This window comes from Helianthus annuus, chromosome 11, assembly GCF_002127325.2.
Source record: "Helianthus annuus cultivar XRQ/B chromosome 11, HanXRQr2.0-SUNRISE, whole genome shotgun sequence".
Taxonomy (NCBI): Eukaryota; Viridiplantae; Streptophyta; class Magnoliopsida; order Asterales; family Asteraceae; genus Helianthus; species Helianthus annuus.
This window is the reverse complement of record NC_035443.2, coordinates 61175492-61197579: the sequence shown is the minus strand read 5'-3', so window position 1 is coordinate 61197579 and position 22088 is coordinate 61175492. Positions and strand designations below refer to the sequence as shown.

The 22088-nt window shown below is 42.4% G+C and overlaps 2 protein-coding genes across 2 annotated transcripts; both read left to right on the top strand.

Moving 5' to 3' along the window:
* Nucleotides 1–1073: 1073 nt before the first annotated feature.
* Nucleotides 1074–2194, top strand: LOC110920454 (xyloglucan endotransglucosylase/hydrolase protein 15). The gene is made up of 3 exons (XM_022164675.2): nt 1074–1359; nt 1460–1653; nt 1738–2194. The coding sequence occupies exons 1-3, from the start codon at nt 1087–1089 to the stop codon at nt 2132–2134; spliced, it is 864 nt and encodes a 287-aa protein (XP_022020367.1). The 5' UTR covers nt 1074–1086; the 3' UTR covers nt 2135–2194.
* An 18457-nt stretch (nt 2195–20651) lies between these two features.
* LOC110920457 (xyloglucan endotransglucosylase/hydrolase protein 15) lies at nt 20652–21819 on the top strand. Its single transcript, XM_022164677.2, has 3 exons — nt 20652–20924; nt 21025–21218; nt 21303–21819. The coding sequence occupies exons 1-3, from the start codon at nt 20652–20654 to the stop codon at nt 21697–21699; spliced, it is 864 nt and encodes a 287-aa protein (XP_022020369.1). The 3' UTR covers nt 21700–21819.
* Nucleotides 21820–22088: the final 269 nt, after the last annotated feature.

The following is a 22088-nucleotide window of genomic DNA, read 5'->3' as shown; positions in this document are numbered from 1 at the left end:
ACATTTTCTCGTGTAGATGGAACTTGTGGGGCACGAAAAGCATATGGGTCGAAGGCGGGGGATTGAGGAGGAGCGTCCATTGATAACAAATTTTGAAAATAGCCGAAATTGGGTTGTTGGGTGTTGTAAAACGAGGGGTGTGAAGGTTGTTGGAAAAAAAACGGGGGTTGTGAAGTGTATCCGAAAGGGGGTTGTGGTTGAGCACTTGCACCGCTCGAACCACCACGAGACGGTTGCGAGCCCCGTCCCTTAGTTTTTTTCTTGGCCTCGCGGGGTTGGTTCTTCATTGCTCGGTGTGAAGAGGGTGTGGTTTGAGAGTATAAAAAATAAAGTGAAGTGGGTGTGGTTGGAGAGTATAAAAAATGTGTGAGGTTGATATGGTTTGAGTATAAAAAAATGGAGTGAATGGGATGGTTATTTATATATGTTTTAAAAAAGTGATTTTTTTTTTAAAAAAAATCCGACCGTTGCCCACATTACCGTTCCTCAATTCTCGTGCACAAACAGCGGTGACTCCACACCGATATCACCCCACGATTCGGGTCCCCGCGTTGATGGCGGCGGTGTTCCCGATCGGGGACATCGGTCACCGAACCCTCTCCCCGCTTACGCCCCGTACACCCTTAGAGTGACTAATATTGATGGTCTAAATAAATGTAATAAATAACTTAGTTTAGTGATTAATAATTTGAAAATATTCATATTTAATTCATATTTAAAATTATAACCTCAGAAAAAATAAGTAAAACCTTCCATTTGGAACACTAACCATTAATGTTATGACTGAAAATATTTTCAATGGAATAGTGGAAGGAAGTTTCACATAAATATGTGTGTGTCGAGAAACACAAGCAATAATTGTTCTCCATGAGTTGGCACGCGTAAATGGGTGTCTTCTAATCATTTTTCGGTGGAGTCACCTCTTGTCCACCAACCAGGATGGTTCCTACGGCAAACTTGTGATCATGTAGCCACACCTATATATATATATAAACCATCACTGAAATTAAACATAAACCCATCACATCTCTTCCTCTCTCTATCTTTCACACACATACATACACACTAGTTCGGTTGAGAAGAATAATGGGACATTCAAGCCATAATACTTGTGCAGTTGCTCTAGCAATTTCATGTCTGATTGTAGCTGCATCGGCAGGAAGTTTTTATGACGAAATGGACATCACTTTTGGAGGCGAACGTGCTAAAATTTCCAATGGCGGTCAGGATCTCTCCCTTTCACTCGATCAGTACTCCGGGTCGGGTTTCCAGTCCAAGCACGAGTACCTCTTTGGAAGGTTCGACATGCAACTCAAACTAGTACCTGGAAACTCTGCTGGTACAGTCACCACCTTCTATGTAAGTAGTCCATGCCCTCATGATTTCAAAATTTGTATCTTGACATTATATCATAGTTACCAAGTCCCTAACAAAAAGCATGACTGACTTTGTACACCAGTTATCGTCACAAGGCGCAGGGCATGATGAGATAGACTTTGAGTTCTTGGGCAACACCACAGGAAGCCCTTACACAATCCACACCAACGTATACTCGCAAGGGAAAGGAGATAAGGAACAACAGTTTCACCTATGGTTCGACCCAACTGCCGCCTTCCACACCTACACTATTGTATGGAACGCACAAAGAATCATGTAAGTCCATCTCACATTCGATCTATGCACACAAGTTACCCGTACTACTGACATGTACTGATCTTCAACTACATTTTACTACAGTTTCTTGATTGATAACATACCAGTGAGGGTGTTTAACAACCATGAGGCTGCTGGAGTTCCCTTTCCCAAGAGCCAACCGATGAGAGTGTACGCCAGCCTGTGGAATGCAGATGACTGGGCAACCCAGGGTGGGCGTGTGAAAACTGACTGGAAAAACGCACCTTTCACCGCTTACTACAGGAAATTCAATGCCAATGCCGATAAAGTTGGTCCTAACTCAAGGTCGACAAGCTCTGTAAATGACAACCAGGCATGGAGAACTCAAGGAGTCGATGCAGCTGGCCGAAACAGGATTAGGTGGGTGCAGAACAAGCACATGATCTACAACTACTGCAATGACCGCAGACGCTTTACTAACGGTCTTCCTGCTGAATGCACACGCTCCAGATTCCTCTAAGCCTAGTTGGGATTTTGGTTTGAATGCAATTCATCATCACCTTCTAGTAAATATTTCCAGTCTTGAAAATTCTTTATTCTTTCATAGTGTACTTGATGCAAATTACCATGATAATAAATAAATGAACAACAAAATTATTTATTCTTTCATATTGATGCAAACGATGATAATAAATAAATGAACAACCGTAACAACTACACTTATAGTTTACAAGTTCCACCTGTCTTATTTTTTCCCACATAAGAAGTTGGACATAATCTACCCTTGTTACCTGCTCCTAGTTTTGCTAAACCTAAACCCTTAAACTCTAGAAGACTAACACATAAAGAGATTGAAGATAAAAGAACCAAGGGTGAATGTTTTGGGTATAGTGAAAAAATATGTGCCAGGACATGTGTGGAAAAATAAGCAGTTGTTCTCCATTGAGTTAGTGGAGGTTAAGGAAGAAGATCAAGTTGATCTTACTGAGATTATGTTGCAAGACATTCAACAACCCAAGATATCCCTGAATGCAATTATGTATAGTTATTATATCAATAACCGAATTAACCAAATTAATTAAATATGAAATTGGTTATTAATTTTTTTAAATATGCTTACATATTACTTAAAAGCTTCACCAAATCCAAAATTGTTTTACTTAAAATATTAAAAAACGAAGGAAAATGATGATAATTGGTTTTTTGAGTGATTTCAAAATATTTTCAAATATTTAATTTGGTTGGTGATAATAATGGCAAAAATACAATTTGTTAAATCATAAATGTGACATCTCACAAGAAAACTCTCACCACTATAGGGTCTCACCCATAGTCACCTAATTCGCGGTTCGCTCCGGTACGGGTACGCGGTTCGGGTTCGCAATTCACTAGATGGGACGAATTCGGTACGGAGGGGGTAGGTTCATTTCGGTACGATCCGGTACGGTGTACCACTGAGTCCGGTTCGGGGTAAACAAATTGTGACAACTCGGACTTTAGACTTACTTTGTGTAACGATACATGGTTATGAGAACGTTATTAATCGAATAATTACGTGATTATGTTATGTGCATTTTTGTAATATGTGTGTGTTTTATGTGTGTATTAATTGAACCGCACATCATGACCCGAACCGCACAACACTACGTTCGAGAGCACAAGCCCCTTTTGGGCCACACCTTGTACGCGGACCCATTAGGCAACCGAGTGGGCTCGGCCCACTCCCCACTCGCAAACACCAAAACCAAGAGTAGGGGTTTGATTTCATTGTTTTTGCAAAACACATAACACACACAAACCCTACTTGCTCTCTATCTCTCTCTCTCTCGGCTTGCTTAGGACCCGACGGCAAAGATCTTTCCCTACTTGGATCATCCTTGTTCCCTCTCTTATTTCCGGTTAGTGATAAATGTTATTGATTTTATGATTTTGTTTGTATGATGATGTTATTAGAGATAATTGCTTGATAACCGAGGATTCTTGTTAACATGATTGCTTGTGATAGTAGTAAATTGTGTGTTGTTGATCGGCTCACATATAGGAATCAATCTAGGTTGTTAATCGTATTTTGGGTGAGGATGATTTGAACCGAAATGCATGCTTGTTTGACTGGATTGTTACACAATGTTTTGGATGAATTAATTGACTTGTTTGAGTGTAAGTTAGTGATTCCAGATGCCTGTTTATATGATTAGTGTTATGTTGGAATATTGTTCATGTTGTGGTGGATTAGGGTTCATAAGAGTTCTTGATAAAATACCATGTTTAATCGATAATTTGGTTAATTGATTTGTGGGTTGGTGTTAATTGATAATTGTTGTATAAGGAAACTGCATATGATTTGTAACTGACAGCTTAAATCTCGAACAATTAAACTGATCGCACAAGCGGCACACACGGGACCGAGATTGCGAGTCCGGATTACGACTCGAGACCGCATCAGCACGAGCCGAGATCCTGGTTGCGAGTCATGTTGCGACTCGTAACCAAACCATGACAAGCCGCGATCACCATTGCGACTCGTAATCTCCCGTTGCGACTAGTAATATCCTGTTGCGACTCGTAATCCCCGTTGCGACTCGAGACCAATATGCACGTACATTATTTTGGACGCACACTGTCACGGGCCCAATCGTTTGGGCCAAATGATTGGATTTGTGGACTGTTTGTTATTGGACTAGTATGCGTTCACTATTTGGGCCGATTGAGAATCTGGACTGTTTAGATTGGGCCGTTATATGAATTGGTTGAATGTTATTTGGGTTGATTGACTTTCGGGCTTAGACATTGGATCGCACATGAATGTTAATGCTATGCTCTTACCTGTTTACATGCATACGTGATAGTAACGTGTTAACATATGTGATGCACACGTGTGTTACCTTAGTCAAAACCTGACTTGTATAATAACCATGATAGGACGTGGTTGACCATTTACTAGCTTACCTGTACTCTTTGTGTATCTGCCGAGCAATCCAAGGTGAGTTCACACAGCCAAGGCATGGGATTCCCGGGTTGGGAATTGGGTTGGATATGTTGATATTGAAGGAGTTACTCGTACTTACGCATTCACTAGACTATAGACCATCGTCCTCAGAATAGTCAGGACACGTTACGTAAAGCCTACGTAACCCAGTATTTGCCATTTGTCTCCCGGGTCGGGAGGACACGTTACGTAAAGCCTACGTAACCCAATACCATCTACTGTCTTCCGGGTCGGAAGGACACGCTGCGTAAAGCCTACGTAGCCCCAACGCGTACCACTGTCCTCGGGGAAGGGCACGTCACGTAAAGCCTACGTGACCCAGTACGTATTCCTGTTCTCGGTTTAAGAAGAACACATGGTTGCACTAGTCTAGTAAGTACCATAATGGGAAGCCCCCATTATAAAGGATAAACGTGAGAATCCCTCACCAGTAGTATATACATGGGGAAACCCCCCACTAGATGAACTTACGCATTACTATTACGCACTTGCTTTCTGTGAACTCGCTCAACTAGTTTGTTGATTATTTGCTGCATGCCTTGCAGGACCTTAGGTACATTATGGAGCTTGCACAGGGAGGAGCAGGTCGTTGTGTGATACGGATCATGAACAATATCTGAACTTATAACTATTTTGAGATTACATTACTATGCTTCCGCTACTTAAACAATGTTTGGTTTTGAACATCAATCATGTCATGATGAATTACATTAATTACTTTTATTATTATAAAATGCTATGTTTGATATGATTGATGGCTTGATCCTGGTCATGTCACGCCTCCAAGCGGTGGTACTCCGCGGGTGGATTTTGGGGGTGTGACAGATTGGTATCAGAGCCATTGGTTATAGAGAACTTGGTTTTAATATGGGAAAACGTTTTTATTAAAACCGGACTATAACCAGAACAGTGCTCTCAACGATCCACAACGACGCTTCGCTCCACGTGCAAGACTCGACATTCTAGGTAATACGGTTTATGTTTATTGCCTGTACGCTAGAACTATGTAGAACTTTGCTCGTATACGTTTAGATACACATGACACTATAGCATGAGAATCCCTACGTGCTTACTCTTTTCTGTCATCGCCCTATTCGCGAACCGTTCTTACTTATGCTACTTTTTACAATGAAGATCATGTCTGGACGAATCAACATGACTCAAGCCCAGCTAGAGGCTCTTGTTCAAGCTCAAGTTGCTGCGGCAGTTGCAGCAGCTCAAGCAGGTCAACACGCGCAGCAGCCTGTCTGCACATTCAAGAACTTCATGGACTGTCGTCCAAATTCTTTCAGTGGCACCGAGGGGGCAGTGGGACTCCTCCATTGGTTTGAAAAGCTAGAGTCAGTATTCGAAATGTGCGAGTGCCCTGAGGCTCGCAAGGTCAAGTATGCCACCGGCACCTTGGAAGGAATCGCGCTAACCTGGTGGAATGCGCAGGTGCAAATTCTTGGGTTGGCAGCTGCTAACGCCACACCCTGGAACGATTTTAAGGAACTTATCAAGAGAGAATATTGCACGCGTGAAGATATTCACAAGCTGGAAGACGAGTTGTATAATCTGAAAATGGTTGGGTCTGAGATCGAAGCGTATACAAAACGGTCGAATGAACTGGCCGTACTGTGCCCAACTATGGTAGACCCTCCATACAAGCGCATCGAGATGTATCTCAAGGGGTTGGCACCAGAAATCCAGAGCCATGTTACCTCGGCTAATCTTGACAATATCCAGGAAATTCAGCGCCTACCAGGCAGTGGATCAGAACAAGAACAAACTGCCTAAGCGTGTCAACGCTACTGCTACAGTTACTCCTTCAGCTACTCCTGCTACTACTAGCGACAGCAAAAGAAAGTGGGATGGGGATTCTAGCAAAGGTTCAGCATCCGTTCAATCCCAAGCTCAGCAGCAGAAGACTGACCACTACCAGAGTCCTAGTCAGCAATCCTCTGGTGGTCATAGACAAAGAAGGTATCAAGGGTTTCACCCTAAGTGTCACAACTGCAACAGGCATCATAGCGGCCAGTGCAACAAGGGTCGTTGTCAAAGATGCCTCAAGATGGGGCACGAGGCTAAAGACTGTAGGAGCCCTCGTCCTGCAAATCAGAACCAGCAACCACAACAACCAGCTCCACAGAACCAGCAGCAGCAGCCACAGCGTGGAAACCGGGGATGTTTCCAGTGTGGGGCTGAAGGTCACTTCAAGCGTGATTGCCCTCAATTGAACCAGAACCAGAACCGCAACAACAATCAGGGCAACGGGAATAACAACAACGGGGGAAACAACAACAACGGCAATGAAGCTCGTGGTTGTGCATTCGTACTAGGTCGAGGCGACGCAGTGAACGATCCCAACGTAGTTATGGGTAAGTTTCTCCTCGACAATATTTATGTTACTGTTTTGTTTGATTCGGGTGCGGATACAAGCTATATGTCTGTGAAAATGTGTCAATTGCTACAACGTGCACCAACACTTTTACCCACCAAACATGTAGTAGAGTTAGCTAACGGTAAAAGTCTAGAAACCACGCACGTAGTTCAGGGTTGTGATCTTATCTTAGCTGGTCAAGCTTTCTCTATCGACCTCATTCCCATAGTTTTGGGTAGCTTTGACGTCGTGATTGGGATGGACTGGTTATCCCAACACCAGGCAGAAATCTTATGCAGCGAGAAGATTATTCGCATTCCTCGTTCGGGTCAAGAACCTCTCGAAGTACAAGGCGACAAGAGTGGTGCGGTGGTTGGCATCATCTCTTTCTTGAAGGCTCAGAAATGCTTACGTAAGGGTCACACAGCCATTTTGGCTCTTGTTTCGGATGCATCGACGAAGGAAAAGAGACTGGAGGATATACCAGTTGTACGTGACTTTCCTCAGGTATTTCCTGAAGACTTACCTGGATTACCTCCTCATCGTCAGGTCGAATTTCAGATCGAGCTCGCTCCAGGAGCAGCACCCATAGCTCGCGCACCGTATCGTCTAGCTCCATCAGAATTGGAAGAATTGTCAAAGCAGCTACAAGAGCTCTTGGAAAAGGGCTTCATTCGTCCAAGCTCTTCGCCTTGGGGAGCTCTAGTGTTATTTGTGAAAAAGAAAGACAGTACGTTCAGAATGTGCATCGACTACCGTGAACTCAACAAGGTGACGGTGAAGAACAGTTATCCTCTCCCGCGCATCGATGACTTATTCGACCAGTTGCAAGGGTCGAGTTACTATTCCAAGATAGACTTGAGGTCAGGATACCATCAGCTGAGAGTCCGGGATGAGGACGTCTCCAAGACTGCATTCAGAACTCGCTACGGCCACTACGAGTTTCTTGTCATGCCGTTCGGGTTAACGAACGCGCCTGCTGTATTTATGGATCTTATGAACAGGGTGTGCAAACCCTATCTTGACAAGTTCGTCATAGTATTCATCGACGACATTCTGATCTACTCCAAGAGTCAGGAGGAACACGAGCAGCACCTACGCCTCATTTTGGAACTCCTTCGGAAGGAGCAACTATACGCTAAGTTTTCGAAATGCGACTTCTGGCTTCGTGAAGTCCACTTCTTAGGCCACGTAGTGAACAAGGATGGGATCCATGTCGATCCATCCAAGGTAGACTCGATCAGAAACTGGCCTGCACCACGTACGCCAACGGAAATACGCCAATTCTTGGGCTTGGCGGGTTACTACAGACGGTTTATCAAAGACTTCTCCAAGATCGCGCAACCACTTACACTACTGACACAGAAGGGTGTCACCTACCATTGGGGCAACACGCAGGAAACTGCTTTCCAGTACTTAAAGGATAGACTTTGCAGTGCACCTATCCTCTCATTGCCAGAGGGCACGGACGATTTCGTAGTATATTGTGATGCATCCATCCAGGGTCTTGGATGCGTGTTAATGCAGCGCGACAAGGTCATTGCTTACGCTTCACGCCAACTTAAGATACACGAACGGAACTACACGACGCACGATTTAGAGCTGGGAGCTGTAGTTTTCGCGCTTAAGATATGGCGACCCTACCTGTACGGTACCAAGTGCACGATTTACACCGATCACAGGAGTCTCGAGCATATTTTCAAGCAGAAGGAATTGAATATGCGTCAACGACGATGGGTCGAGTTACTGAACGATTACGAATGCGCTATCAAGTACCATCCAGGCAAGGCCAATGTTGTGGCTGATGCCCTCAGTCGGAAAGACACTCTACCACGGCGCGTGCGAGTGCTACAGCTTACGATTCAGTCTAGCCTTCCTGCACAGATACGAGATGCTCAGGTAGAAGCATTGAAACCCGAAAACGTCAAGGCTGAAGCCTTACGCGGCTCACGACAACGATTGGAACAGAAGGCAGACGACGCTTACTATGTAACGGGGCGTATTTGGGTCCCACTTTATGGCGGACTACGCGAACTTGTAATGGACGAAGCTCACAAGTCTCGCTACTCGGTACATCCAGGGTCGGACAAAATGTACCACGACATCAAAACTACTTATTGGTGGCCTAGCATGAAGGCCCACATCGCTACATACGTTGGAAAGTGTTTGACCTGTGCGAGAGTCAAGGTCGAATACCAGAAACCAGCGGGTCTACTTCAGCAGCCTAAGATACCTCAATGGAAATGGGAAGAAATTTCCATGGATTTCGTTACAGGCCTACCTAGGTCCCAGCGTGGGAATGATACCATATGGGTGATCGTGGATCGACTCACCAAGTCTGCACACTTCTTACCTATAAAGGAAACGGATAAGTTCTCCACTCTCGCAGACGTCTATCTTAAAGAGGTTGTTTCGAGGCACGGGGTGCCCATCTCCATCATTTCGGATCGCGATGCACGATTCACGTCAGAGCTATGGCAAGCGATGCACAAATCTTTCGGCTCACGACTAGACATGAGCACAGCATATCATCCTCAGACGGATGGGCAGTCTGAGCGTACGATCCAAACTCTCGAAGACATGCTTCGGGCATGCGTTATAGACTTCGGCAACGGCTGGGAAAAGCACCTCCCTTTGGTGGAGTTCTCGTATAATAACAGCTATCACACTAGCATTCAAGCCGCTCCATTTGAGGCATTGTACGGACGTAAATGCCGGTCACCTCTCTGTTGGGCAGAGGTGGGGATAGTCAGATTACGGGTCCAGAGATTGTAGTGGACGCCACAGAAAAGATCGCATAGATACGACAACGCATGGCGGCAGCACGCGACCGTCAGAAAGCCTACGCGGACAAGCGTAGAAAGCCATTGGAATTTCAGGTCGGGGACCGGGTTTTACTAAAAGTTTCACCCTGGAAGGGTGTAGTACGTTTTGGCAAACGGGGCAAACTGAATCCGCGGTACGTCGGACCATTCGAGATCATAGAAAAGATTGGCAAAGTAGCATACAAGTTGAATCTACCAGCTGAACTCGGGGCAGTTCACAATGTCTTTCATGTGTCAAACCTAAAGAAGTGCCTATCAGATGAAAACCTCATCATTCCTTTCAAAGAACTCACTATCGACGAGCGGTTGCAGTTCGTCGAGGAACCAGTTGAAATCACGGACCGGGATGTGAAGGACCTCAAAAACAAGAGAATCCCTCTTGTTCGAGTTCGTTGGAACTCCAAACGTGGTCCAGAGTACACCTGGGAACGCGAAGACAGGATGACAGAAAAGTACCCCCAGTTATTCGGAACCAATGCAACCACTACTGAGACTGAAGCTACTACTTCGGAATTTCGGGACGAAATTCCAGATCAACGGGGGGAGGATGTGACACCCCAGGAAAACTAGTGAACGATTGAACTTACCTAGCTTCCTCAGTGAGTGCATACCAAATTTCGGGAAGAAATTTCCAATTAGTTGGGGATAATGCGACAACTCGGACTTTAGACTTACTTTGTGTAACGATACATGGTTATGAGAACGTTATTAATCGAATAATTACGTGATTATGTTATGTGCATTTTTGTAATATGTGTGTGTTTTATGTGTGTATTAATTGAACCGCACATCATGACCCGAACCGCACAACACTACGTTCGAGTGCACAAGCCCCTTTTGGGCCACACCTTGTACGCGGACCCATTAGGCAACCGAGTGGGCTCGGCCCACTCCCCACTCGCAAACACCAAAACCAAGAGTAGGGGTTTGATTTCATTGTTTTTGCAAAACACATAACACACACAAACCCTACTTGCTCTCTATCTCTCTCTCTCGGCTTGCTTAGGACCCGACGGCAAAGATCTTTCCCTACTTGGATCATCCTTGTTCCCTCTCTTATTTCCGGTTAGTGATAAATGTTATTGATTTTATGATTTTGTTTGTATGATGATGTTATTAGAGATAATTGCTTGATAACCGAGGATTCTTGTTAACATGATTGCTTGTGATAGTAGTAAATTGTGTGTTGTTGATCGGCTCACATATAGGAATCAATCTAGGTTGTTAATCGTATTTTGGGTGAGGATGATTTGAACCGAAATGCATGCTTGTTTGACTGGATTGTTACACAATGTTTTGGATGAATTAATTGACTTGTTTGAGTGTAAGTTAGTGATTCCAGATGCCTGTTTATATGATTAGTGTTATGTTGGAATATTGTTCATGTTGTGGTGGATTAGGGTTCATAAGAGTTCTTGATAAAATACCATGTTTAATCGATAATTTGGTTAATTGATTTGTGGGTTGGTGTTAATTGATAATTGTTGTATAAGGAAACTGCATATGATTTGTAACTGACAGCTTGAATCTCGAACAATTAAACTGATCGCACAAGCGGCACACACGGGACCGAGATTGCGAGTCCGGATTACGACTCGAGACCGCATCAGCACGAGCCGAGATCCTGGTTGCGAGTCATGTTGCGACTCGTAACCAAACCATGACAAGCCGCGATCACCATTGCGACTCGTAATCTCCCGTTGCGACTAGCAATCTCCTGTTGCGACTCATAATCCCCGTTGCGACTCGAGACCAATATGCACGTACATTATTTTGGACGCACACTGTCACGGGCCCAATCGTTTGGGCCAAATGATTGGATTTGTGGACTGTTTGTTATTGGACTAGTATGCGTTTACTATTTGGGCCGATTGAGAATCTGGACTGTTTAGATTGGGCCGTTATATGAATTGGTTGAATGTTATTTGGGTTGATTGACTTTCGGGCTTAGACATTGGATCGCACATGAATGTTAATGCTATGCTCTTACCTGTTTACATGCATACGTGATAGTAACGTGTTAACATATGTGATGCACACGTGTATTACCTTAGTCAAAACCTGACTTGTATAATAACCATGATAGGACGTGGTTGACCATTTACTAGCTTACCTGTACTCTTTGTGTATCTGCCGAGCAATCCAAGGTGAGTTCACACAGCCAAGGCATGGGATTCCCGGGTTGGGAATTGGGTTGGATATGTTGATATTGAAGGAGTTACTCGTACTTACGCATTCACTAGACTATAGACCATCGTCCTCAGAATAGTCAGGACACGTTACGTAAAGCCTACGTAACCCAGTATTTGCCATTTGTCTCCCGGGTCGGGAGGACACGTTACGTAAAGCCTACGTAACCCAATACCATCTACTGTCTTCCGGGTCGGAAGGACACGCTGCGTAAAGCCTACGTAGCCCCAACGCGTACCACTGTCCTCGGGGAAGGGCACGTCACGTAAAGCCTACGTGACCCAGTACGTATTCCTGTTCTCGGTTTAAGAAGAACACATGGTTGCACTAGTCTAGTAAGTACCATAATGGGAAGCCCCCATTATAAAGGATAAATGTGAGAATCCCTCACCAGTAGTATATACATGGGGAAACCCCCCACTAGATGAACTTACGCATTACTATTACGCACTTGCTTTCTGTGAACTCGCTCAACTAGTTTGTTGATTATTTGCTGCATGCCTTGCAGGACCTTAGGTACATTATGGAGCTTGCACAGGGAGGAGCAGGTCGTTGTGGGATACGGATCATGAACAATATCTGAACTTATAACTATTTTGAGATTACATTACTATGCTTCCGCTACTTAAACAATGTTTGGTTTTGAACATCAATCATGTCATGATGAATTACATTAATTACTTTTATTATTATAAAATGCTATGTTTGATATGATTGATGGCTTGATCCCGGTCATGTCACGCCTCCAAGCGGTGGTACTCCGCGGGTGGATTTTGGGGGTGTGACACAAATTAAAACAAAAATTACTAAATTCATAAATCCAAATAACCAAAATCCAGTATTTGGTAATAGAAAACATAAAAAAAAGTTCTAATATTCTAAACAGTTAACCAAATTATACACCTATGTTTTATGCTGAATCAAATTATACAACTAAAACCAAATTGCTTATCTTTTATGCCAAATCAAAATAGTTAACCAAATTGCTGCTTTATACTTTCATGTACTACAGAGGACAACAAAAGTCTAAAACAGTTAACCAAATTATTAAGAGCATAATAACCTGCTGAGATACACAAACAGGCAAACAACATAAATAACCAAATTTATGCATGATTTTGAAAACGAATTGCTGTGAATTGATTTTGGAAACTGAGTATTATGGAAACAAATTGTTGTGAATTGATTTTGGAAACTGAGTATTATGGAAACGAATTGACTGGTTGCCTGGTTTATACGTATTCTCTGTTTTCCCGCCGCTGTCACCCTCCTCTCCAGCGCCAAATGTGTAACAACCCGACTTTTCGGGTCATTACTCATCGTGTTCATTTCATTCGTTAAACGCTTGTACTCCCGAGATTCCGATTATCGTTATGGGTTAACTATTTTAAAACTATGTTTTCAAACGCATATTACAACGCTTATTCAAAACGAAGTTATCTCATTTTAACTCTATCACAACACAAACTCAACGCAATCGCAACGCAAACTCGAAACACAGAATTACTTTATGCTTTTACTTGTGTTATGTGTGTTACTTGTGTGATTGGTTGTTTATATGTTATGTGGTTATAAACGCAACGCTTATACGCTCAAACGCTTACTCGCAGCTCGATTAAACGCAACGCAACGCTTAACATACGAAACAAAGTTGGGAAACTAACAAAACGCAATTCGGTTGATCGAATAAGCAACCGATCGAATGGACTTCCGTCCGGATGACCATCCGACCGAATGGCCATTCGACCGGACAACCCATTCGACCGAACGCCACTCTCCACCGACTTAACTCGCCCTCTCACACTATAAATACTACCCTTACACCTCCCTTTCACTGATTTGACATCTCCATCCGACCACCCGCACTCAAGTCGCTCTTAGTCACCTTTATTCGCGATTCAAGGCATTTTGGGAATCTTTTCTCCTCAAATCTTGTACAATCATCATCATTAATCACTTCTACATCATCCTCTCCATCAAGACCACACACAAACACTTACATTTTCTCTGACATCACTGATTTGGACCTCTTGAAGGTGGTTTCCACCTTGTTTTGCTCCGGCAAACGGTTAAGGGACATCATTTGATCGAGATTGGTTCTGTTTTTTTTTTTTTTTTTTTTTTTTTTTTTTTTTTTATCTAAGAGATTTCACACTTTTTAACTAAATCTCAACAAGATTTCAACACTTTTCATCTGATTTTAATTTTCACACGAAAACCGATGGGTTCTGGGCTCATTCAGACTCTCTACTCATTCCTTAGTTGAGAGCCGGCTTGAAAACGGGTTTCCACCAGAGAGATAACCGATTAACGGGTTTTTCCATTCGATCCAATGAGCTAGACTTGGTGTGTTTTTCCATTGTTTGACACGTCGTCACGTCATCTCCGTTAAACTCCAAACTTTCTACTTAGAAATTTTTACCAAATCTCAAATAACAGATCACTCACTCGAAAGGCCATCCGATCGGATGACCATCCGATCGAATGACCATTCGACCAAGTAACCTGTCTCTTATTTAAAATCGTTTCAACATTGGGAGCCTTTTTGAACGATTTGATTAAATTTCAACCTTTAACAATTTTCCAAACAAAGCACACTCATTCGAATGGCCATCCGTTCGAATGGTGTTCCGCTCAGATGACCATCCGCTCGATTGGAGACTCATCCATTCGGATCACCTTTCGAACACTCAATCATCCGACATACTATTTACGCACTGCTCAATGCTTACGCTACTGTTCTATGCTCAGGCTAACTCCAACGCACTCCCTTCAATCCAATCAAGCTGTGTTTACTAGTTAAACACATACTGTGAGTATACTCGAACCCATTTTCTTTTAACGCACTTTTGGGTGTTACATACGTTTAATATCAAAACACAACACATAACGCAAACACTTTACAACGCTAACTGCTCCCGCATGTTATACATGATCTATGAATGCTTTTTACTATGCTTATACAGTGTTACACTATACCGCCTCTAGTAACGATAGTACTATTGTTTGGACTCAGCACCTATCGTGGACAGGGGTTGCTAGGGATCACATCACTTTACTTCACGTGTTCGCTAAACATGTGTCACGCATACTCTACAACGCAGTCTCATGGTTAAGTTGTAATCATTGGGTGATAGTTACTTGCTTTCGCCCGTTACGTGATACATGCTGGTTATGCGTAAAAACGCTTTCTCTACTATATACTATACAAACTTGTGTACTCACCTTTACATTTTATGTATTGACTTTATTTTAACGTATGTAACAGGTTGATGGACTTGTTTGCTGGAATCAAGATAGGCAGTCTAGAAACTCATCTAATAGAAATCTAGGTTGTCGGACTTGTTTTGTTCGAGAGAAACTCGCTATCTGTAATAATTACTTGTTGAATATTTGTTGATTGGTATGGGACAATTAACCTTTAAAAATATTGGTTACAAATAGTTGCTATGGATCTCTTGAGCAATCTGATTCGCCTAGTGTCGTGCCCCGATCTTTCCGCCATCGGTTGGGGTGTGACAGATTGGTATCACAGCCACAACTATAGGGAATTAGGTTGAGTCTTAGGATTGACCTAGTCTATAGTCTAAGTACCAACAGACCCGCTCTGTGCGAACCCAGTAGGGGATTCGTACGAACCTACTATTGATACTCTCGCTCGAACTCGCGAAAACTACATCTTTGTGTGAACACCTCATACTACAGTTTCGCACAAAGGAACCTTTCCTAAGGTTCAAAATTACTTTTGCCTTTCTTAAGGCTAACACAATACACACGTTTTCGAAAACACTCGCATAACACAACCGAGTGATTGGATCGAGATTAGGCTTGAAAACCAAGAACTCTCGATAAGATCACTCACTCTACACGTATTTTTACTCTCAACATGAGAAACTTCGTTGAGTTAGGAGTGACATCCGCATCTCAACGAAAATCTCTCTCTCTCTATTTGGTAAAGGAGTGTCTTGGGGCAAGTTGTTAAGTTAGGGGTGAAACCCGCACCTTAATGACACATTCCACTCATTACCTTGATTTTACAAAACTCTCACCAAAGTCTCGATTGATTGTTCTGACGACTCGGGTCACGTAGTAACTGGAAGGATGAGTGCCGATCGCGGTGTTTTGGCGAGAGCACAGTCTATTAGGCCAGAGCGTGCACCCGAGGACGTTGAGAATAATCGAATCACTTTGGGTAGTCAATGCCCAACACCCAGGGCACACTCTATTTTGATTCTAAGCCGCAATCGCTGATTTTACGCGTTATCGATTTTATGTGCCTACATGTTTATATGTTTCGATTTTGGAGACTATACGTTTTTCCGCTCACCGCTTTACAAAACGCGCACAACTCGCACAGCTATCGAATCTCAAACGCTAACTAAACGCATATAAAATAAGAACTCTCGTACGCTATGCTCGACGCTATACTACTCGCAACGTTACTCGATCCGTTACTCGCTATCGCTCGCAACTCTCGAACGCGCAACGCGGACTTGTAAGATGGGTGAATACGTGCAAAATATGTAGGTGAATACGTGCAAAATATAGGTGAATACGTGCAATATATGTGCCTACGTGGATTACGTGCTTACGTGCCTCTGTGGTTTATGTGCCTACGTGACTACGTGCTTATGTGCCGACGTGTTCTTGTGCTTTAGCAATAATAATAATAATAATAAGTATGGTGGTTAAACGCTAAACCTTTCAAAACAAAACCCGATACAATCGAATCTCGTCTAAATCATATTAGGGGTGTGCAATAACTGAACCGTTAACCGAAACCGAACCGAAAACCGACAAAACCGAACCGAAATTAACCGAAACCGAATTAACCGAAAGTCGGTTAACGGATATTTTTTTTACCATCGGTTAATCGAAATTAACCGAACCTAACCGAATCATTTATTTTTTTATACATTTCTCACTTTTATTACTCTATTTCATGTATTTCAATTTTTATACTTTCATTTCATGTAATAATACCTCTATTTCATTTATTTATGCCTTCATTTCATTTATTTATACCTTAATTTCATTTATTTATACCTCCATTTTATGTATTTAAACATCTATTCATGCATTTATACCTGCATTTCATTTATTTATTTATACCACTAGGGGTGACCCACCTCCATTTTGTTTGATTATTAAATTGTAATGGTGGGGTATCTAGAGAACATAATACATGTTGGACATTCATAAGATTGGTCTATAAGTATACATGAGAGTTAACAACCTTCATTTCATCAACTCACCACAACAACAAAGCTCTCTCTCTTCCTCCATAACCACCTACGACCGCCACCCCCTCACCATACTACCACCATCATCCACCATTATTCAACCATTTCTCATACATACATAGAAGCAAGGTGTCCTACAAACAAGCCGGGTGCTTTCGGAAGTTCAAGAACCGCTCTAGATTTCTTTTATCCACCACGTTTACATCTTGTTTCTTCCGGCCACTATACGGCTCACTATCACCACCACTCCGGCCACCACCTAAACCTCTCACAACTTATTTCTCTTGCTCCCAATGACCACCACCATCACCATTACCAATAAACGACAAGATTCTACAACAATCGACGACAATATTCTACAACAATTGATTCGAATCATACGTTTCCGCAACAACCACTTAATCATACTATATTTTAGGACGTTGTATCAAAGTTTTATTAGAACTGTAGTAGACTTTGTAGTAGACATTTTAAATATTAAAAAAAAGATATTTGGATGTATAGCATTCTTAGATAAAAAAGTGTTCTCAAATAAACTTTTCAAGCAGGATTTTATATAGGAAAATTAAATCTCGTTACATTTTCAGTATAAGTTATTTATTTATTTCAAACATTTGAAATCATTTATATTTTTGTTATTTATGGTTATCCCAAGCAGTCATGCTTTTCTTTTTCATACATGACATGTTAATAAGATAGAGCAAGCGGGCAGTAAATATAAATAAACTTAGAATGACTAATATTGATCGTCAATGAGATAGTGGTAGAGTAGTTGAGGAAAGACTTGGTGTTCCTTGTGATCCAGGTTCGACTCCCACTCTCCCCATTATTTCCTGCGGCATCCAGGTGAAGAGCGAATACTGGTGGTGCCGGTTCGTCTTGGATGGGAGGCGAATCATGTCCCAACCATTAACCCACACCCTTTAGCCTAAGTAAACTTAGGGTGTAAGGGGCACTCACCTAAGAGGTGAGTCCCCTCTCTTACGCCCAACCAATCAACTAGTGCCACGTCAACTCCCCTCTTAAACGTCAACTCCCCTCTTAAACTCCTCTAACACCCCATTTTGATGGCGGCACTCCCCTCTTAGGGGACTTGGGTTTTTTTTTTTTTTGTAAAATTATGCATGTTTATAAATTAAAATAATATTAATAAAAATAAAAATTAAATAAAAGACATTTCATTAAATTAAAAAAAAAAATACATTCAAACTAGAAAAATAAAAATCACATTCATACTAGAAAATAAAAATTACACTAAAACTAGAAAATTAAAATTTTAGAAATCGCATGGCCACCCGTACTTGTTAGCGATTTCGCGCTTTCGGGCGAGGATGAACGGCAACATACTTGGCGGAGCATCGTCGTGCGGCTTGAGGAATATTTTCATATCTCGATCGTAATTGTAGTTTTTCATCGTCTCGCGTTGTTCCGATATGAGCTCGCGAGCCTCCGACTCTCTTTTTTTCCTCAATTCGATCGCCTCCAATTCTACCGCTTGCTTGGTTTCTTTCATGGCGGTGTACTCTTTGAATTGTGCCGCCAACTCGGCCGAGCTTCCCTCGGACAATGTAGCTTGACGCTTGTCTCGCTGTTGTGGTCTTTGTGGCGAGGGGTCTTCATTCATATCCGGTATCGAAGGGTCCACATCAACGGGCTTTCTTTTATGTGCCGAACCTTCACCTTCCTCACCCAACAATGGGACTTGGGCCCATTTCTCGTGTCTTCGAACGACCTCCCACACCTCGACATGTTGAAAACCGTTCGGAAATTTATCTTTAAATTCTTTTAACGCGACTTTCATCACGTCGAGATGCTTACATCCGCTTCCTCGTGTGCGATCATACATATTATAAAATAATAAAAATAAAATAATAAGTGTTAAAAAAATAAGTGTTAAAAAAATATGAACTTCGAAAAAAAATTAAAAATATACAATGTTAAAAAAAATATAATTTTTACCGCTTGTTGGTATAGGCCGTTGAAAAAGTTTATTTTCGTCATCATCGGGTTCCATTTAGACGGTACTTGATGAACGGTTCGGTTACTTCCACCGACAGTTTTGTTAAAATGCTCTAAAATCTTACGCCAAAAACTTTCGCGGTTTTGTTGATTGCCCTTCTTTTTGTTGGTAGAGTAATGTACCCACGCCTTTGCCAACGCCTCTTCTTCAACCTTTGTCCAATTCGTGCTCTTCGTTTTCCCTTTTTTTCCCGAGCGTCATCTTCTTCGTTGCCCGCGTCTTCATCCACATTATATTCATCTTCCTCGTCCTCGTCGCCCAAATTTTGAGTTTCGGGCACTACCTCATCGTCCTCGTCGTCGAAAATAGGTAGAGGACGTTCGACATTTTCTCGTGTAGATGGAACTTGTGGGGCACGAAAAGCATATGGGTCGAAGGCGGGGGATTGAGGAGGAGCGTCCATTGATAACAAATTTTGAAAATAGCCGAAATTGGGTTGTTGGGTGTTGTAAAACGAGGGGTGTGAAGGTTGTTGGAAAAAAAACGGGGGTTGTGAAGTGTATCCGAAAGGGGGTTGTGGTTGAGCACTTGCACCGCTCGAACCACCACGAGACGGTTGCGAGCCCCGTCCCTTAGTTTTTTTCATGGCCTCGCGGGGTTGGTTCTCCATTGCTCGGTGTGAAGAGGGTGTGGTTTGAGAGTATAAAAAATAAAGTGAAGTGGGTGTGGTTGGAGAGTATAAAAAATGTGTGAGATTGATATGGTTTGAGTATAAAAAAATGGAGTGAATGGGATGGTTATTTATATATGTTTTAAAAAAGTGATTTTTTTTTTTAAAAAAAAATCCGACCGTTGCCCACATTACCGTTCCTCAATTCTCGTGCACAAACAGCGGTGACTCCACACCGATATCACCCCACGATTCGGGTCCCCGCGTTGATGGCGGCGGTGTTCCCGATCGGGAACATCGGTCACCGAACCCTCTCCCCGCTTACGCCCCGTACACCCTTAGAGTGACTAATATTGATGGTCTAAATAAATGTAATAAATAACTTAGTTTAGTGATTAATAATTTGAAAATATTCATATTTAATTCATATTTAAAATTATAACCTCAGAAAAAATAAGTAAAACCTTCCATTTGGAACACTAACCATTAATGTTATGACTGAAAATATTTTCAATGGAATAGTGGAAGGAAGTTTCACATAAATATGTGTGTGTCGAGAAACACAAGCAATAATTGTTCTCCATGAGTTGGCACGCGTAAATGGGTGTCTTCTAATCATTTTTCGGTGGAGTCACCTCTTGTCCACCAACCAGGATGGTTCCTACGGCAAACTTGTGATCATGTAGCCACACCTATATATATATATAAACCATCACTGAAATTAAACATAAACCCATCACATCTCTTCCTCTCTCTATCTTTCACACACATACATACACACTAGTTCGGTTGAGAAGAATAATGGGACATTCAAGCCATAATACTTGTGCAGTTGCTCTAGCAATTTCATGTCTGATTGTAGCTGCATCGGCAGGAAGCTTTTATGACGAAATGGACATCACTTTTGGAGGCGAACGTGCTAAAATTTCCAATGGCGGTCAGGATCTCTCCCTTTCACTCGATCAGTACTCCGGGTCGGGTTTCCAGTCCAAGCACGAGTACCTCTTTGGAAGGTTCGACATGCAACTCAAACTAGTACCTGGAAACTCTGCTGGTACAGTCACCACCTTCTATGTAAGTAGTCCATGCCCTCATGATTTCAAAATTTGTATCTTGACATTATATCATAGTTACCAAGTCCCTAACAAAAAGCATGACTGACTTTGTACACCAGTTATCGTCACAAGGCGCAGGGCATGATGAGATAGACTTTGAGTTCTTGGGCAACACCACAGGAAGCCCTTACACAATCCACACCAACGTATACTCGCAAGGGAAAGGAGATAAGGAACAACAGTTTCACCTATGGTTCGACCCAACTGCCGCCTTCCACACCTACACTATTGTATGGAACGCACAAAGAATCATGTAAGTCCATCTCACATTCGATCTATGCACACAAGTTACCCGTACTACTGACATGTACTGATCTTCAACTACATTTTACTACAGTTTCTTGATTGATAACATACCAGTGAGGGTGTTTAACAACCATGAGGCTGCTGGAGTTCCCTTTCCCAAGAGCCAACCGATGAGAGTGTACGCCAGCCTGTGGAATGCAGATGACTGGGCAACCCAGGGTGGGCGTGTGAAAACTGACTGGAAAAACGCACCTTTCACCGCTTACTACAGGAAATTCAATGCCAATGCCGATAAAGTTGGTCCTAACTCAAGGTCGACAAGCTCTGTAAATGACAACCAGGCATGGAGAACTCAAGGAGTCGATGCAGCTGGCCGAAACAGGATTAGGTGGGTGCAGAACAAGCACATGATCTACAACTACTGCAATGACCGCAGACGCTTTACTAACGGTCTTCCTGCTGAATGCACACGCTCCAGATTCCTCTAAGCCTAGTTGGGATTTTGGTTTGAATGCAATTCATCATCACCTTCTAGTAAATATTTCCAGTCTTGAAAATTCTTTATTCTTTCATATTGTACTTGATGCAAATTACCATGATAATAAATAAATGAACAACAAAATTATTTATTCTTTCATATTGATGCAAACGATGATAATAAATAAATGAACAACCGTAACAACTACACTTATAGTTTACAAGTTCCACCTGTCTTATTTTTTCCCACATAAGAAGTTGGACATAATCTACCCTTGTTACCTGCTCCTAGTTTTGCTAAACCTAAACCCTTAAACTCTAGAAGACTAACACATAAAGAGATTGAAGATAAAAGAACCAAGGGTGAATGTTTTGGGTATAGTGAAAAAATATGTGCCAG